A 19,841-nucleotide genomic window follows, 5' to 3' on the forward strand; every position below is an offset into this window, starting at 1 on the left:
TGTGATTTTAGAGGTATCTCATCTCTCCCTGGCTCTGTGCCTTGAGCACATTACTTAACCTTGCTTTCTAAGGTCTTGTTTTTGTATGTGTACTCTGAGATAATATCTCTTTTATGGAGCTGTTTTGAAGATTTACAAAATTGCTAGTAATCCTTACCCTCCAAGCTCTTAGAATAAAATACCCACCCTTGGGGCACCTGGATGGCTCAGTCGTTAAGCGTCTGCCTTCGGCTCGGGTCATGATCCCAGGGTCCTGGGATCGCGTCCCACATCCGGCTCCCTGCTCAGTGGGAAGCCTGCTTCTCCCTCTCCCACCTCCCCTGCTTGTGTTCCTGCTCTCGCTGTGTCTCTCTCTGTCATATAAATAAATAAAATCTAAAAAAATAAAATAAATAAAATAAAATACCCACCCTTAAGATGGACAGGTTTAAACATAAAAAAAAAAAAGTCTTTTTCACTGACAGTCTCCAGTGCACCAACATAGCCTTTCTTAATGAAATTGCCTTTAAAAGGCCTGTCTCTGGGAGGGGGGTTCCTATAATTATTTGTGCTGCCTGACAGTGGACAGCTCATCATCAAGGCAAGGTGGAGAGGAGAGAGCTTATTGAAATAACAAAGAGGGCGCCTGGGTGGCTCAGATGGTTAAGCGTCTGCCTTCGGCTCAGGTCATGATCTCAGGGTCCTGGGATTGAGTCCTGCATCAGGTTCCCTGCTCAGTGCAGAGCCTGCTTCTCCCTCTCCCTCTGCCACTCCCTCTGCTTGTGCTCTTCTGCCTATCTCTCTGTCAAATAAATAAATAAAATCTAAAAAAAAAAAAAAAAAAGAAATAACAAAGAAAAAGTCAACCTGAAGCTGAAAAGGCAAAAGAGGGAAAAAAAAAAATAAAAAGGAAGGTTTCCTGCTCAAAGAATTTAAAACCATCTCTCTTACTCCGGAGTGCATGTGGTCACCAGTCCCAATCACCCCATGGACGGGAAAGCATCTCCTGCCCAAGCCTTGGTGGAACCAGAGCGTTTGAAAGGGAGTCGAGAGGACAAGGCTGTCCCTCTCCGTGGGTTCGAATGGGGTGAAGGACTCCTTGTTGTTCCCTTGGGTGAATATTCCTATCTCTGCTCTGCAGGCGTGGAAGCAACAGTTCAGCAAGGTCAAGATCACCTTCCTCAAGTTCACATGCCCGGTAACTGAGTTCTGCTAGGATCTAAAGGCCCTGTCACTAACATTACATTCAGCGTGTGTCCTGATAGCAACGGAAGTGCCCCTCTGGTCCCTCCACCTCACGGCGGCCTGAGGAGCAGCCTCCCCACACTCACCCATGGCTCGACACATGATGTCCACGGTATCGTCCACTTCCGCTAAGATCCGACTCTCGGGCTCAGCAGTAAAATATGGTGGCTCTTTAAACAAGAAAAGAACAAAATAGCCCCTAAGCAAAAGAGGTGTATTTCAGGAGACCTGTCTAGACTGAAAGAGTTTGAACTCCTTTTAAAAACTATTTCTGGAAAGTTCATTAGTCGCCATCGTACACACAAACTCAGAATTCAGTGAGCAGAGGCCAAAGGCAGTTTATATTCTAAGGTTTTGGGAAGCAAATTACTACTCGGGGTGATGGCTACTTTTCCGTTTACAGGCTTGAATCATGGAATATCTTAATTCACATTTTAGAAGGACTATCCCAAGAGGTTCATAAAGGTTTATATTTACAGCACAGTGTTTTACAGGCTAGTTTGTTTCAGTATCTAAACCAAACCCCGATGCGTGCAGCATGTCAAATAAAGCGCCACACCCAGGCACGGGGCCTGTGTCAGGGAATGGGGTGGCCCATTAACGTATTTTTTAAAGTCTTAGTGGTTCTTTTTCTCCAAAATACAGATTTAATACTTCAACGGAAGGCGAAATAATAGCAAAGAGAAGAAAGAAAAAGGGCCCCTCGTCCATCTTTAGGAGCAGAGGAAACTTGCCCGCTTGTATATCTCTAGCTACTCCCCTTGCCTATTCAACAAAAACATAGTGGGTGTATTAAGCAGTGAATCTTCTTGGAGAGTAAACTGCAATATCTCTCTCAGTTTATTCAGCAGAACTTCAACAGTGGCATGGCCAGATTCATCCGGTACGAAGGTGCTGGTGATTTCATTATTGCGATAACAAAAGGCTGTTGTATTCACTTTCGGTGTGATAATTAATTTCTGGGCACTGTCTTCCCGAGTGGCTGATTTCCACTGTCGCCGTGTGGGCTGTGGGGTGTGGGATGTGGGTGGTGTAGCTTGGCATGCCTCCTCACCGCCTGGGTCTTTAAAACAGGCTGGAACCCACAAAAGGGAAAGAAGACATGAGCACTTAAGAAAAGGCTGCAGGTTTCTCCGTGGAGATGGGAGTTCGGCACCCCTTCTGCGATGACCCGGGTCACTTGGGTGCATGCCATCTGACTGAGGCCAGGGCTGCACTCTTGCCAGGTGGACACAGAGCCCTCTACTGGATTTTGGGTGTGTGTAGACTGGGTGGAAAGACACAGTGCGAAGATTCATGGTATCTTTTCAAGCTGGTCTTCGCCGCACACCCACATGTTCATATTCAGCCACACTTCCTTCATCAATAATCGTGACAGCAGTGAAATCTATATTCCAACTATCCAGGAGTTGCATCCTGTCACCGCCCTCGTGTGCGGGTCATGCCCCATATTCATCAGTGAATGCTAGTCGATATCTACCTCTGTGGTCTGATGAAAGGGACGTGAGGGAAAAGGAAAAAAAAAAAAAGACTAAGTGACAGAGTCAATATTTGCCCGTGATTAATTACGGTTCTCCTTTTTTAAATTAAACATTTTATTTTGAGATAATTGCAGAGCCCCATGCGGTTGTAAGAAATAATAGAGATCTGAGGCTTCCTTCAGTTTCCCCCAATGGTGACATCTTGCAAAACCACAGCCCAACATCACACCTGAGACACCGACCTACCCTACTTTCCCCTCTGCGGTCTGGCTTGTACGTGTGTGCTCACGCATGCGTGTGTGCGGGCTTAGCCCTAGACGACGTCACTAGTGAGCGGGCCTGTGTGCCCACAGTCAAGAGGCAGAGGGGCCGTCACCCAAGGGTCCCACACGCTGCCCTTTTAGCACCATGGCCACCCCAACGTCCCATCCCTCACCTCTGGCAACCACTCATCTGTTCTCCATCTGTAATTCTGTCATTTCGAGAATGATACAGGAATGGAATCACAGTGTGTAACCTTCGGAATTGGCTTTTTCCACTTGGCCCAAGTCCCTCGGGATTCATCCCAGAGGAAGTACACTTTGATAACAGAAACCCGCACGTAGAAATGGTCAACATCTACAGGACCAGACGGCCTTCCCTCAGGCACTGGGCGCCACGGCCAGTGTCCCGATGCCGCTCCTCCTCACTCTGCAATGCCACTCAGCTTCCCCCCAGGGCCAGGGGAGGACCTAGCCCGGGGTCGGAGACAACGGGTGCTCGTCACACCGTGGCCCGAAGCTGGCTCGAGCCGAGCAGACGGCTCCGGGGCTGGGGGGCACTAGAGGCCTGGCCGGGGCCACTCATCTGCGAACACGGCCATTCCCTACTGCAGACAGTTACCATGGGAGCCTGGCACAAACGCACCCGCCCCACAGACTCGGCAGCACTGACTGCAGAGCCGCGAGGCTCCTCGGGCACAGTCTGGAAGGGCATCCTGCCAATGTTGCCAAGTGCCGTCTCTCTCCTCTGGAGCCAGTAACCAGGAGGCTTGCATGGCCGACAACTAGGAAGGCCAGGAACGGCACGGGCTGAGCATGTTTGTTCATTTACTGATACTCCTGCCTTGTTCCTGAAACTTTTCCAGGCGGCTGAGCGAAGCAGAGTGGGTAAGTAGCTGCCAAGACCCTGAAAGGCCCCGTAGCTTCTGACGGTAATCGTATTTCTTTTCCCCACTACGTATGTGTCACGATTTCGCTCACGGCTGACCCTTCATGTCAACATAACTCAACAGGTGCTCGGAAGATTTCTTCTCTTAACCCCAGCTACTTTTACACGTAGTCAGCCCTAAGGACAAAAGTGGAGGCGCACCAGGCGTGTCCACAACGTGAGGGCTGTGGGGTGAATGGTGAGTTCGTTGTGAATTAGTTCTCTTGTGCACAGACTCTTGCAGCCACTTAACCTCTGAGGGGCAAGTGCGCATCTTAGCTAATTGGCAGCGACCTTTCCAGAAAGGGCACAGTGCTGATACCGGACTTTCAAAAATGTATCACAGCTGCAGCCAGTAAAACTGGGGATTGAAACAAACACGTTCATCTCTCTTGAAACCGTATGAAGACGTCAGGAAAAGGTTCCCATCCCGAGTTGAGAAACGGCCAGCCACGCCGGTCATCCTTCACTGCCCGGGCCTCAGAACAGGAGGGGGATGCCTCCCAGGCAGCCTATGTCCAAGGCCTCTATCAAATCCCCACCCTCCGAAATGCCAGGGCCGTACAGTGCTCATTCTGGCCTCGTGGAGATAGCTACGGCAGATGGTCCATGCGTCCCAAGGATTCTTCATGCTCTCCTGCCAAAGTCCCCACATCTGAGTGGCAGGGCCTGTCCTGAGTAGGACTTACCACGAGACCCAAGGATGCTCCCTGTTCTGTCTTCCCTTCTGCTCCAGAAAGACCATGGCATGCCAGGGCGTGTCCCTGACTTGCCACCCGTCATCCACACGTGGTGTCTTTGTCCACTGTGGTGGGAAGAATGGCCCCAAGGTGTCCACCCCCTAGTCACCGGGACCTGGGAGCAAGTCACACTATGTGGCAAGACGGCTTCTGCAGGTGTGGTGAAGGCTGTCAATCTTGAAATGGAAAGCTGACCTTGGATTAGCTGGCTGGGCCCAGTCCTATCCCCGGAACCCCTAAAAGCAGCAACCTTCCTGCTGCTGGAAGGGGAGACCGAGAAGGGAGTTCAGAGCCCACAGCACGAGAAGACCTGGCTTGTTGGCAAATCCCAAGTCGGTCTTCAAGATCAGCCCTAGCGCCCTCCTTCCGCAGAGGTCCCCCTGACCTCCTCGGGCAGGGGGCCCCCTCCACGTGGGACCTTCTTCGGAGAAGAACTGTGTCCTCCCCATCTCTGTGCTGGCAGTGCCTGTCATAGCTTCTGGGGAGACACTTAAAAACTATCCGATGGACGGAGAGATACAGGAGATTACCAAAGACCTGACATCCTTGAAGGCCTTCAGGGGAGCAGCTGCATCCCCTTCATCTTTGCAAACCCTCCTTCGTCCTCTGCCCATGCTGGCCCTTCAGGAGGGTCCTGCACACACTGTACTCCACAAATGGTTGGCAGATCAGCAGGGGTGGGGGGCAGAGATGGCCGGGGGCCCGGAAGAGCACGCTTGCGGCCCCCTACCTCCTGAACCCCGCTCCATCCCGGGGTATCACAGCTGGCCTGCCCATCCCGCATTCAGCAAATGACCCAAGCGCCACTGGTGTTGGCCTCGTACAAGTTTCCCTCTTGTTTTAGAAACAGTTCTGTAACAGCTCTATTTTCTGAGCTTCATTCGGTAATGACCTGTTGTACAGGTAAGTTCCAGGTGTCACAGGGCACCGATGATTAATGTGGGTGCTTCTACCGTCGCCATATGTAAAACCAGAAAGAAGACATCTTGAGCTCATCCTAAACCAGCGTGGATGGGTTACAAGGCCCACCGCAGGGTTCCATCCTGGCCGGACGTCCGGAGGGCCTCTGGCCCCGGCACCCGCCGCGTGAGGTCAGGCGCCCCTCGCTGTCTGCGTGGGCGTGCTCCGCTGAGTCGTAACTGCCTCGTGAGGGCCTGCCTTCCACACAGGGCTCCCGGATGCCGGGGGTCACGGCCACTTTTTCGCAGCACCGTCACCAATGCCCAGCACGGTGTCCAAGATGTAGACTCAAGAAATGTTAAGTGGAGGAAAGGAAGGAAGAGCAGGAGGGGAGGAGAGGGGAGGAAGCATCTTATGTTGGGATTCAAGCACTGAAGAGCGGCTCGGTCTCAGCTCTAGAGAACCTTCCAGTACAGCTGTAACTCCTGATTGTGGCATTGGCGTCAGCCAGGAGAGGGTACGAGGAATCTGTGATTTTAATGATGCGATTCTGGAATTCCTAAATGACCTGCGTCTGCAAACCAGAACAGACCGAGATGCACAGAGACGGCTGTGGACAGTAGCCACTCGCCCCGACGCGTGTCTGAGTGCGGGCGGCATGAGGGGACACGGGCCCTCCCAGAAGCCGGGAAGCGTGTGAACGGCAGTGGCAGGAGCCAGTGTTGGTCTGTCAGTGTGGACAGGAGGAGGTACACGCTCTGTCCCACCGAATCTGGGACACTGCAGCTGTGGGTAAGAGGCAGCCTCGCTGTATTTATCCCCAAGAAAGAAACTGCTTCCAGGGATCGTGAGACACACCCTGATTTCAGGGACCGTGAAGTGTGTGTCGGTAAACAACAACGCCGCGCTCTACCACGACGCATGAAGCCGCTGCTTCCGGGCGTCTGTGACCAGCACCCATATCACTTCCTACCTCGTCTACAGTTTACAGATGTGGGAGCTGAGGCCAGCAGCGGCTAAGGGACGTGTTCGAGCCCGTGAGTGGTGCCGAGGGAGTCTGAGCCCAGGTCTGTCCCCACAGCCCAGCCCAGCGGCCCACGGTTGATCGGGCAGGGGGTGGAAACGCCACCAGCAGAGGGAGGTCAGCTGAAATGAGCACGTGACCGAATCAGCTCACCCCTGGGGACACGGGCAGCCAGGGTGTCCAGGTCACATCCCCGCCACAGCAGGGAGGGAGCTCAGCTATTTATCCACCGTCCCTCAGACCCCACACTTCCAGCAGGCTGCAGGCGGTCGCCTCGGCTCCAGTGGCCAGGGAAGGCCGCCAGGAAGGAACGGTGGTGCGAGCAGTTGCGGCCGGGCGGGCGGGCCGCGGCGTCTGCCTCAGCCTGCGGGGGGAGCGGGGGGCTGTCGGGAGCCCGTGGAGGGCAGGTCAGGAGAAAGGGTGGAGCAGAGGTCAGGTGCCGGGAGCACGGCCCCGGGAGGCCACCAGGACGTGCAGCAGGGGTGGCGCGGCCCGCACTCCCGTGTAAACCTGGGAAACCAGGCAACACGCCAGCGGAGTTGACAGCCTCCACGGCCCTGTCTTGTCTCGTGAGCCCAGATGAGAGTCCCTGAGAGCCAGCGCGACTCTGCCTTCCTGCACCCGCCTGCTCCGGACGCCTGCCGGCCCCACGGCGCCCCGGGGAGCCCCCCACCAGGTGGCCGGGCCTGGGCCGACATCTCCCAACCACTCTGGATTCACAGAGGCACCCTCAGGGCTTTCCCAGGACGATGCCTTCACAAAATCCTCCCTGTCACAGCACATTCTGGTGAATAAAAGGGAGTGTAAACCAACATCACAAGGACACAGGGTTGTGTCCCTTTCAAAGCCTTCAAAGCCAGAACACAGAGTGGCCAACAGTCTCCTCTGGAATTCAGTTGTCAACGCAAAACCAAAGTTCATAGGATACATTTAGATATTTCTAAAAGGAATTATGATGGAAACAAACATAAGATAAATTTCTCCTCCTGTTTAAATCACCTTGAGATGTTTTAACACAATACAGTCCTGTCTCCTGGAGACGGACACACCCTGAATGTTAATTCTGGTTCCATCTATAAGGTGCTATGCTCACATCGTGAAGGAAGGACAGTCCTCGTGGGGCGTGGGACTGCGGTGTTTCCCTCCGTCGGAAGCACAAGGAGAGAGGCAGCAAGAGAACCGGCTCAGTCCCCTACTAGGAGTCCGCAGCGACGTGCGACTCAGGCCTGCCTTCCTGATACTTTTAAGAATCTTTATGCTCCGTTCAGAGGGACTGACAGGTTTGCGTGTATTCAGCCAGGTGGTTTTCAGGCCACAGAACCATTTCTTCATGATCGAAAGGAGTGCGACAACACTCAAGGCAAACCACCTTCTATGCAGCCTTTCTTGATACTCTTGCTAATTTCATATGAAAACACAAGCTTTTATTCTTTCTTAGTCTGCAAAGTGGCAAACTGTGACATATGTGGGAGCCACAGCCCTCCCCAGGGCTCTCTGCTGATCTGACCGTTCTCGTTCTCATTCCCTTCCTCCCAGAGAGAAAGATTCTCCTGCCTGGGCTCAGCCGCCACGGCCCCTCTTACCTGCCGCGGCCACCATCCTACTGGATGGCTCACGGCGATAGTGACCACAGCTACGTAGGAAGACAAAGTATTACAGAAGCCGAAGAAACGTGAGAAATAAAGGCACTTGCTTCACAATGTAATGTGATCTTACCATAATCCGAAAATACACGGAGGATTCCCTTAGCCACCGAACGCACACTCCCTCAACACTGACACTTTCCAGCGTCTAGAGCAACTCCTACGTGCTGAATTTTATCTTCTTGCTCTTCTTGGCTCAGGAGTGACCCTTGGCGCACGTCCTAGGAAGCAGCTCTGTTCTCACCTTTTAATTTAACAGAAGGTAATATCCCAAAGCTTCTTTTTTCTGGGTCAAAAAATAACAGTAATAGGATAATCTCTGAAAACTGACCATAATAGCCCAGCGAGGGCTACAGAGAAGCTTAGTGGCAGAGAGGCCAGCACAAGAGGGTGACGTATGTGCCAAGGGCCTCACCACGTCACTTCCCAAGCTCTGTGATCGGAAGGATCCAGAATAACACTTGTTGGAAGTACTCAGAACATCAGCGCTTTGCGTTCAGTGGGCTTATGTTCTTGGAAAAAGAACAGGGCGAATTTGGAAGGTAGTCTCTGCGTCGCCCTCATTTTCTGAGTTAGAAAGGGAGCCGGGGAGACGTGGCTGATTCTGGGCTGCTTCCAAGGCCGTGCTGCGAGGGGCCGCTCGGCGAGGGGGCCGCGCCTCTGCCGCCAGCGTTACCTGTGATAGACAGAAAGGCTTTCGCGGTGGCTGCATCGAAAGCACTCCCTCTCAGCGTCGCCTCACAGACGTACACCCCGGTGTCTGCGGACGTCGGGTTGCCAATGGTGAGGCGCCTCCCAAAGCTGTGCAGCCCTCCGGTGATCCTCACCCCGTTCCTCTTCCAGTTCACACGCAGCTCTTCGACAGGCCTGGGAGGACACAGGGCATGAGTGACAACGAGGGTGAGTCAGGTAGATGGCAGTACTAACAATTCCAGGCATTCAGCACAAGCTTGACAAAGCTAATTCTACCAGGAACCATGGTGGGTTGAACAACGGACATTTAAAAATCAATCCAGATACAGCTCGACTCCCTTACGGCACGCATCAACAATACATTCTGCTCAAGGGCTATTGAGCAAGGATAGCTAATTGCAGCAGCAATGGACCATAAGTGCTAATGATTCCATTTGCACAGGAAAAGAATGTTTAAAATAAATACTACTACTAGAGGACCTGGCTACATGGGAGGCGAGATCGCGGGAACTGAATTCTGGAGCGACCACTAACTAGGCCGAGGACACCTAGCACTGCAGAGGAGAAGAGGGACGAACTCTTTCCTTTGCACCCAGAGGACTGAACTGCCCCGTCCTCAGCTGGACTCTCCGCAGACGCCCTCCCAGCACCCACAGTACGTTCAATGTAAGCCCTGCGGTCCCAGGCTTGGGGGGTTGGATCCCTATCTTCCCATGCGTGTTGTGCGTGTAGCCCAGCTGCACAAACAAGACCACTGCTGCTAGGAGAGCAAGCACATGTGTGATGTGTCTTTCCACTGAAGGTCCATCTCATCACAGTTAGAATGGATTCGTATCCCCAGGGCAGCACCAGCCGTGTACCTGGCATTGGCGATGCACTCCAAGGTGATCTCACTGGACCCAGCCACCACACTTCTGTTGCCCGGAGGAATCACAATGACGGGCGCCGTGGTTTCGGGGGTGCCAACATCTCCTGTGGCAGAGAAAGCAAAAGTCCACAGGACTCTCCTAAGTATGGAAGATGGGAAGACTGGAACATAACAAACGGGGGATCTTGTCAAGCCACCCCGATAGGACACCTGAATGTCACAACCCCACCCCAACCCCTTGCAGGGAGCCCTTGGGCATGCTCACTGTCACTGGCCTTCATCAGACCGTAGGAGCCTAGGGTGCTGGTGAGTGAGCATTCTGGCTGGAAATCAAGGGACCCAGGGCCTTATACCGCCACCTGGACATCATGTGGATAAGGGCTTTAGAGTGTTGAGCATTTTCCAAAATGTTTGCTGACTTTATTTTTTCATTGACTTAAGACTCTGCTTATTGAGTTACCTAGTCCACCCACTCTTTTCAAATCTGCTCAATTCCACAAATATTCCACGCATCAGGCACTCTGCCGGGCACGTGTGGTGTTAGAAAGGGGCTGGCGTTCTCACTTGGGCCCAGATGTGACTCCCCAGAGCAAACATATTCAATCAACAAAGTGGTCTGTTCTGTCCGTGTACTTTCAATCCCTTTTTCTTCTCTGAAAAGTAAATATCCTGAATCCACCTCTGTTTTGTGAGTATCAGACTATAAATAATTTAGCTCGTACTTCTGGTGACAAGGGAGAAAAAAATATGACACGTCTTTGCCACTTTTCTCTAAAATACATGTAATATCAAAACTAAACTAGCCAGAGTATGCTTTACTGCTGTTTATTTAGGGGAATTGAAGATGGATCCAACGTTTCTAGAACAGGGATTTCGATAGAGAGTGGAGAAGGCAGAGACTGGAAATAAAAATAAATTTAGATTTTGCAAATGCAAAATGATTTGTCTAGTACCTGACGGTGGAGCGCCAGGCCCCCATTCCCAGCGCTGGGGACAACTCTGCGGTGAGACTCTTGCCCGCCCGCCTGGCTACACGGCAGGGAAAACAAGGACTGGCCTTGTCTGTGTTCTGCCTTCACTGCTTAAGCAGTATGTGATTTTTGATTTAAAGGTTCATGTGAATTACAAAATAAAGAAAAAAGAAAAAAGAAGAAGCTTGGTGTGTGCAGAGCCAACAAATTAATTTTTTAACCTATACATGGTGACGTTGATAGAAGCCAGTTTCCACGAGTCCCAGGGGTGGTTTCAAGCCCTTCCCAGCCTCTCTGCCCTCGAAGCGAGCCCGGCAGGGCCTCTGTGGGAGCCTCCTTCTGAGGCTCTCTGCTTGGAACATCGTAGAGGTCGCTGGGCTGTTTATGGGATTCCTGAGATGCCCGAGCAGAGACACTTTCATGATGGGGCAAAGGACAGAAGCTGATTGCCAATCAGATTAACAACCTGCCTGTCATCTGTGAAAGTTGCTGATGAGGAGAAATGACCTGAGAAGCTAATATTTGCAGATAGTTATGTGAAGTGAAGGAGAGCAGCAGCGAATGCTAAAAGGTCACTGAGCAAGGTGCTAATTTGGCATTAATCACCGCTCAGCCACGGTGGCAGAGGAGGAATCCTGTGCTCAGCACTTGTCACTGCCCGGGGAGGACAGGCCCCCGGCTGGTCGGCCTCGATGGCACGCTGACCCGGGACATGGTGCGCGTGACACCGGGAAGCGCCAGGGCCCAGCTTACGCCCCTTGGGGGCGAGTGGGACAGGGCAGCACCGCTCTGTCAAGGGTTCCGGCCACACCGACAGACTGAGCAGTGGTATTTCTGTAACTCATTTTCGCACGCACCAACACGCTGTGCCAGGTGCCTCACCCGCGGGCTCGGCTGGACAAGTCCAGTGACTACTTGGGTTGGATTCGGGGCACAGGACACTTTTGGAGATGCAGCGGTAAGAGGTGCGATTAAACTGTGGTCGTTCCTCAGTGGAGTATTTGTGGTCCTGGTGGTGAGGTGCCCTTGACTCCTGGGAGCCCCCGCAGCAAGATCAGAGCAAAGCCGCGCACGTGCTGTTGAAACTGCTGACAGAAGCCACCGTACGATTTCACCCGCGCGCCCAGAACGCAGATCTCCCAACAGCGGGGACCGTGCTCAGCACAGCCCACGAGGCTGGAGCACTCTCTTCTTCTCAAGAACTTAAATTTCAGTCGAATCTGCATGGGCAGATGGATGACCCCCGAGTCACTACTATTCTGCAGAGACCCCAGATCCCAGAGTGCAGAGGTTTTCCCTCTGGACCATTTGTCCTCGGTGGAGGAGAACCTTAGTAGGTGTCCATCTGTCTGTCCTGTTTAGCTGCTGACTATTCTGCATACGGTAGCAGGGCAGGAAGTGGATTGTTCCAGAGACAAACTCTTCCCTCTTCCCTCTGTCTCCAGCTCCAGGTCATGATCAGCCCCTCCATAGCCCAGCCTACTCCCTTCGCCCCCGGGGCCCCCATTCCGCCATGAGAGCGGTTCTCCAGAAACGGTTTCACCCCCCATCTGCGAGTCGTTCTTGTCGCTTTCTTTGTGTCATTGTGCTCCTCAGTCTCTTATTCCTTTACTGCTTTTTAGACGTTTTTTACTTGTTTTTTAAGTGAGAGGCGGTAACAGAGGTGCTTTATCTGCCATTTTGAACCTGCCATGCTGACTTATCCACCAATTTTTTTCCCCACATTCAATTTTTAGAAGAGAGATGCAAAGAAGAATACCTAGGCATTTCAAAAAGAATAAAATGACCTCTTTATTTCTGCTATTCCACAGTGTCTGAGATACAAAAGCACTCAAAATCCTTAATGATTGGTTATTTTTTCATAAATATTCCACAATAATGAGTCACTGCTACCTCCACCAGGAATATTACCCTCTCCTTCAATGTTCTATATTAACACAAGATTTTTAAAATGCTATATGCCAATGTATTAAGAATTATTTCTGAGAAAAATGAAAACAAAGGGACGAGGGGGAAGGGAACACACTTTACCAAGCTCCCATGTAGCCACCAAGCCTATCGATCGATAAATGACTTGCAAACACTTCCCCATTTAATCTAATGACACAATAAGAGAGCTATTATTGGCCCCCCTTTTATAGATGAGAAAATTGAGGCCCAGAGTCACGTGACTTCAAATGGCAGAGAAAGGGCTTAAATAAAGTCTCCATCCAAAATTTGTCAACTTCCTTTCGCATAATGCTGTGCTCCTGATAAAAACTCTGGTTGTGCTCAGTTAACAAGAATTAAATTGACTAGAATGCTCCTTCCCCCAAGCATTTCCTTAATGGAGACTTTACTGTGGTTTTCCACCTGAACATTTCCCAGGCTGGTTTTAGGGGGTTGGAGGTGAAGGCTTTGAATCAAAAGAGGCTTTCTGCAGAGGTCAGCAACAAATGGGCACCAGGCAGCTTCCGCAGCAGCAAAGCCAACGCTTTAGCAGTGAAGGGAATACAGCATCCGAGCCTGGGAAACGGCACCTAATCCTCGTCAATCTCCCTCTCCCATGAACCCCTTAATCACTGGAGAGCTGAGTAGGGGGAAGTTGTCGAGGTTGCATTTAATTAAAAAGTACATTTAAAGAAGATCACGTCTCTCAAACAACGACAAAAAAGTTCAAAGTTCACCTGAACTCCTAAAGCTGTAGAGTTGTGGATGAAGGAGGGTGAATGGCAGACACCCCGTTGCAAGGCTTTAGGGGAAGAGCAAGCATCGGGAGACAGGGAGACAGACTTGGGGTTGGGAACCCAGCAGGAGTTGGGGGGGGAGGGGGAGGAAAACCAGCCTGGGGAGGCCTGGGTGCAGGGCATTCCAGGCGGGGGACATAGCACCGCACAGCCCTCGCTGCCCGGCAGGCTCGGGGTGCTGGGGTAGCTGCCAGGGGCCGCAGGCTGGAACCCTGAGGGCAAGGGGAGACATGGAGCGAGAGGTGGTGATGGGAGGGGTCGGCTCAGGGAGGGCCTCGCGCCTTGGGGAGAACTCTGGGCAACATCCTAAAGGCGGGTGGGAAGAGGATGGGGCAGAGGATGACATGATGAGAGCCTGTTTTAAGAATCAAACCCCGGAATGCACCATAGGGGGCAAGGGAGGACACGGGAGGTCAGCCAGGTGACCGAAAGACTGGGTGGTGGGGATGGAAACTAGGTGTGGGGCACTTTTCAAGGGCAGGGTCAGAGTTTGCTGATGGCTGGATATGGGGATGTCTGTGGAGAGAGACGCTACCGTCTCTGAGAGGGAAAGGCCAGACGGGTTCAGGCTTGTGGGGAGCAGTCAGGGATGGGCTTTGGGATGTGTGCAATGGGGCAGACGCCTACTCATCTCAAGGCTCAGTAGCGACTCCGGCGTATTCCCCCACACTTGGGCTTTTGTCTTTCCGCTCCCAAAGTTCACTCTTCCGTCCTGTCTCCAACACTACCTCTACCCATTCCTCAGAAAACTAAAAATTAAAAATACAACTACCACATGATCCAGCAATCTCATTTTGGGGTATGGACCCAAAGGAAAAGAAACCACTGACGCAAAGAGAGTTCTGCGTGCCCCCCCCACGTTCACGGCAGCATCACTCACAACAGCCAAGACATGGAAACGACATATGTGTCCATGTGGAGAGAAACAGCTAAAGAACACGTGGTACGTTTGTGGAATAAAATTCAGCCATGAGAAGGAAGGAAATCTGGCCATTTGCTACAACGTGGATGAACTTCAAGGTCATTGTGCTAAGTGAGATGAGTCAGAGAAAGACAAACATCGTACGATCTCACTTACATAAGGAATCTACAACGAGGAGCTCACAGAAGCAGAACAGACTGTGGTTGCCAGAGGCAGGGGTGCAGAAAAATGGGTAAAGGTCGTCAGAAGGGACAAATTTTTACTTATAAGATAAATAAGATCTGAGGATGTGATGTAAAAGAAAAAAAGTCTCTTGGCATTGAGAAATGTCCCCTGTGCAGCAAAACTGTCCCCGGCTGGGAACCACTGGTTCTAGTCACATTCCTGGTCAGTGAAATGGGCAAGAATAAAAATTCTTTCTTCAGAGTTTAAAAAAAAAAAAAAAAAAAGGAAAGGAAAGAAAGACTCTCCCTAACCGGGGTCTCCATTTCCACCTGCAGCCTGTGGGCAAGCCCTGGCCAGACAGATGGCGGCGGGGGGCCATCAGCCCCATGGGTCCATGCCTAGCACAGCACACAGACAACAACGACATTCAGCATCGGTCTCTGCGTGCCCGCGTCCTGAGCCTCTCTAGACGGCGCTCTGTCCTTACCCCACCCAGGCGGAGCCCAGAACCACTCCTGAGCCCTGAATCGGGCTGTGCCACCTGCCTCGGATGCTAACACCCTCTGACACGTGGCTGGTCTCCTCCAGTCCCACCTGGCTGTTGTCCCATAACCGTGCCTTCCCCTGCTCTTCCCTTGCATTTGGCTGTGAGGAGGACAGCCCCATCCTGAGCACACGCAGTGATGACATGCTAGCTGTTGACCACCAGCCCTTCTGCTGGACACGTGGACATGGGGACGTGGGGTGCTGGCCTGGCCCCGGGGAACAGACTCCATCAGGCTCCCCTGGCCCGGGCCCCTACCCCACTCCAAGCTTCTCTCCCTGCCCCCAACTACCCAGACGAGGTTCCCACGTGCCCAACAGCTGAAAGGCACAGTTATAAAGAGAACAGTTTTGAATCCAAGCGACCTGGAAATACCACCACAGCTCCTAATTGTTTGGGAACAAGTCACCTAACTTCTCCAAGACTTCTTCATTTGTAAACCGATAAGCACTTCACAGGGCCATTACAAGCGAGGGTACGTGTATGTGCGCCTGTAGGTATGGGTGTTCTCCGGACACGGAGAGGGCATTGCACGAACTTGGGGGCTAACAGTACTATCACGGGGTTGGGAACAGAGCCCTCACCCCCTGCTCTGTCCCAGCCATCTCTTCTGCCAGCACTGTCCTCCCCACTGGGGCCCTGAAGGTGTTTGGGGCCAGTGTCCTGGCTCTCGAAGATGAACACCCTGCGCCCCATTCACAGCTCAGAGGCAGGCACACGGAGCCCTGAGCATAGACACCTTTCCCCACACTCTCTTGTTTCAAAGATATCAACATCTCATTAAAAAATACAGACTTCTTTCTTTCAAATAAGACTCTGGGTCCTAAAGGAGTAGAATTTTCCAGGCCATCTGAGATAGCAAATCCCACGTTTTGGTTTTCTCTATTAGCACCACTGTCTCGAGTTTCCTGATGCATAGGTGGGTGCTCCTGGCAAATACACCTCAGGAAAGCTTTGCAGCAGCCAGCTCAAGCAGGGCTGAGGTCATGGGCTCGGCAGCCGGCACGCCACCACGTTCTTCCCCGGGCCACGCCAGAGAATAATGAGGTTGAACGCTGCCCTCCACCGAAGGGTGCTGAGTCACATTTGCCCTGAGATACAAAACCCGGGCAGCACAGCTCCCATGTAAACAGGTGCGAAATGAGCAAGCCACGTGCCCTTCTAACACACAAGCAGACGTGTTCCGTGAGAGGTGCCTTTGTTCGAGGAAGAACGGTATTATGATAGCTGCCACGCTTTCTGAGATTAGAAAGCCGCTCTGGCCCTTCAGTGCTTAGGGTGTCTGCAGCTACAGGGCCTTCAGTTTTGTAAAAGCAGCATCTCATCAAGAAGCTAGCAGGTAATGGAAGCTACAGTACAGGACTATTTGAAACCTCAAGATCTTCCTGCTCCAGAAAGAATTGGCCCCAGATTTGGAGGAACAAAAGAGAAAGCAGGGTTGAAAGCAAGCAGGGAGTAAAAGACAACGAAGGTTCCTTGGCTTTCCTTTTTTTAATCTTTGTTCAATACCAATAATAATAACACATATTGCTCGTGTTGAGCAGATGACCTTAACAGTTACAGAAAAGCTTTAAGATTCAGGCAACTGGCTATCTGGACAGAACATCAGCGGCCCCTCCCGCCCAGCGCCACAGGTGCCCTGGCTCCTCCCGCATGTGGCTCTCAGCTCCCCGCAACATCATCATGTGCCCGTGCGTCTGTTCACCTTTGAAACAAAAATTTTTTTTTAAGACTTTATTTATTTATTTGCGAGACAGAGTGAGAGAACATGAGCAGGGGGAGGGGCAGAGGCAGAGGGAGAAGCAGGTGCTGGGGATTCAGAGGTTTAACGTGCGAGGTCAGTGTCATCAGGGAGGCGTGGGTTAGTAGAGGAAGACGTCCCGTTAACAGAACGAGCACGGACAGGCTGTGTGGGGCTAGGAGAGGAGCAGGCAGGGACACTGCAGGACAGGGTGGGTGTGTGGCCACGAGGTTGAGTCTTCCAGGGGAATTCGGGAAGCCTGAGCCATGTCCTTGAAAGACGCACAGGCATTCACCAGGCGGAGGAGGGAAGGAAAGGCATTTCAGGAACAGGAAACAAAGAGCGTGGAAACCCGCCCAGCCTGTATGGGAAAGTGTCAGTCCCTCTGGAGGTTGAGGGGAAGTGCTTCTGGGTGGAGCATGGACTCAGTCCAGTGGAGAACGGAGTCACCGAAGGACCCCGAGGAGGGGACCCTACTGAGTAGGAGACGGTGGGACGCCACGGGGAGGAGGGAGAGGGAGGACAGGGGCCTCGGGCAGCTGGATTTGTGCACAGAAGTGCTCCGGGTTGCTGGCCGGAGTGGTTTGGGTGGGCGGCAGGGCAACTCAGGGGTGAAAACTTGGAAGAAAGCGCGGGATTGGGGGTGAGGACGTCCGTGTATTAGGATAGAGGAGAAGTTGGCCATGTTCAGGTGCCTGTGGGGTGTCTGGGGGCATCGGCTGGTCAGCGCGGGAGCGGTGGCTGAAATCCTGAGACAAGAAGACCTCTCTGGGAGAGCCAGAAGAGCAAGGACAGAAGGCAGGCCTGGGACAAACCCCAGCAGCACACCTCTGAAGGGCAGGCAGCCAAGTCTAGAAAGGACTGCGGGAAGAGCAGGCCGGGAAGAGAAGGAGCTTCTGACACTATGGAAATTAGAGTTTATGCCATTATTTTGTTCCAAGTAGACAGGAATTCCCACATATAAAATCAAGGCTACTTCTGCTCAGTGTTTTTTTTTTAATTTTTAAAAATTTTTATTTTTAAAATTTTATTTAAATTCAATTAATTAACATACAGTGTATTATTAGTTTCAGAGGTAGAGTTCAGTGATTCATCAGTTGCATATCACACCCAGTGCTCATTACATCATGTGCCCTCCTTAATGTCATCACCCAGTTATCCCCATCTCCCACCCCGCTCCCCTCCAAGCAACCCTCAGTTTGTTTCCTATGATTAAAAGTCTCTTATGGTTTGTCTCCCTCTCTGATATCATCTTGTTTGATTTTTCCCCTCCCTTCCCCTATGCTCCTCTGTTTTGTTTCTTAAATTCCACTTATGAGTGAGATCATATGGTATTTGTCTTTCTCTGACTGATTGACTTATTTCGCTCAGCATAATACCCTTTAGTTCCATCCACGTCATTGTAAATAGCAAGATTTCATTTTTTGATGTGTGAGCAATATTCCATTGTACATATACACCACATCTTCTTTACCCATTCATCTGTCGATGGACATCTGGGCTCTTTCCATAATTTGACTATTGTGGACATTGCTGCTATAGACATTGGGGTGCAGGTGCCCCTTCGGATCACTATGTTTGTATCCTTTATTCTGCTCAGTTTTGGAAGATGAATCTTTCAATTTACCTTGTGGGACAACGCTAAGGAATGCAGAGCTATATGCAGGTAAAACTCCCAACCTTCAGCAACAAGGACTGCATTGTACCCCACACACACAACATTGTCGAGCTGGAGGTGCTCTTTGTTCACTTCTGGAGCTCAGTGTCTGCCAACAGGCTGCCTCTGACCATTCTCAACCTGCTTCCTGACAATGAAAAGTGTCATTTAATTGGTCTTTTGTGATTCTTGACCTTCTCCCATGCACAGCAAGGGACCCTGGTGCTCTTTTGGGGGAGGAGTGAAAACAGCTCCAAGATACTCAAAGAAAATCAGGTGGCTTTTCTGTTCATCAATTGCTTTGCAACTGCTTGGAGTCTATTATCCTTCTCTGCATTATTAAAATGGCCTGGCAAAGGGATTAAGTGCTTTCCTGCCTGCAAAACCATCTCAACAGGTATGTCTGATTTCCTGCCACCCTGGGGAGCCAGCATCTCAATAGCTCAGATCCTGTAATCGCTGAACGCCAGGGTACATATTTTTAAGAGACTGACATACACCCTCCCAAAAAATACATAAAAATATATAAATATATATAAAGTATATATATACAAGTTATTTACATATAAATAACTTATATATATAAATAAATTAAATAAAAATAAATATATAATATATAATACATAAATAACTTATATATAAATATATATAAATAAAATAAATAAATAAATATATAAATATACATACAAATAACCAATATAACTAACTTAAATATATCTCCAAGAACTCATAGAAATCAATATTATTATTTTTTTTTCATTGAAATGTGCTCCAGTGAGAGGTGTATCAGCAACACAGATCAGGTCATTCGCTAGAACTCCATGAGGCGATTTTCTGGTGGTCAAACTTGGACAATGTTAACAGGAGCTATATTGTGACAACTGAAATAAACGGCACGATTTCTCTCCTAAGAGAAAAAAAAATCTTCTTCACTAAGTAGAAGGTTCCTCCCACCTCTTTCTTTCCCCGAGTTCACTTTTTAATTTGTAGTCACCCGGCTCCTGAAGAGGTGAAGCTGGAGTATTAATAATCTGTGGTGTGTGGAGGTGTCTCAGAAACTTTCCTATTCTTTTAGACGCCGTGTCCCTCATCACTGGCCAGCCAGAACCCGGTCACGAACCGCGACGGTGCCACGCCGGTGTGGTGTGGGGACCGGGTACATGGGGTCGGCGGCAGGCTCCTGGGGGCAAACGCAACCACAGATGCTCTCGTGGCACTCTTGAGAGGAGCGTGCACCAGCTGACCCAATTCTTCTTGTTTACTACCCAACAGGAGGAGGGGAAAAAATGGGAGGAAATAGAGCAGTCTATGCCATTTAAAATTCTATCTTTACATGTACTTCCATTTTTATCTC

The 19,841-nt window shown here is 50.9% G+C and overlaps 1 protein-coding gene across 1 annotated transcript in view; it reads right to left on the bottom strand.

Annotated features, from left to right (window-relative positions):
- SDK1 (sidekick cell adhesion molecule 1) overlaps positions 1-19,841 on the bottom strand; it is a 522,185-nt gene that overhangs the window by 227,185 nt on the left and 275,159 nt on the right. The window contains exons 6-8 of the mRNA XM_044915291.1: positions 9,754-9,865; positions 8,877-9,067; positions 1,311-1,394 (exon numbers count right to left, since the gene is read on the bottom strand). Coding sequence (XP_044771226.1) covers positions 1,311-1,394; positions 8,877-9,067; positions 9,754-9,865 — 387 coding nt within the window. The remainder of the gene's footprint in view (positions 1-1,310; positions 1,395-8,876; positions 9,068-9,753; positions 9,866-19,841) is intronic.

Source organism: Neomonachus schauinslandi, chromosome 5 (assembly GCF_002201575.2).
Source record: "Neomonachus schauinslandi chromosome 5, ASM220157v2, whole genome shotgun sequence".
Classification (NCBI taxonomy): domain Eukaryota; kingdom Metazoa; phylum Chordata; class Mammalia; order Carnivora; family Phocidae; genus Neomonachus; species Neomonachus schauinslandi.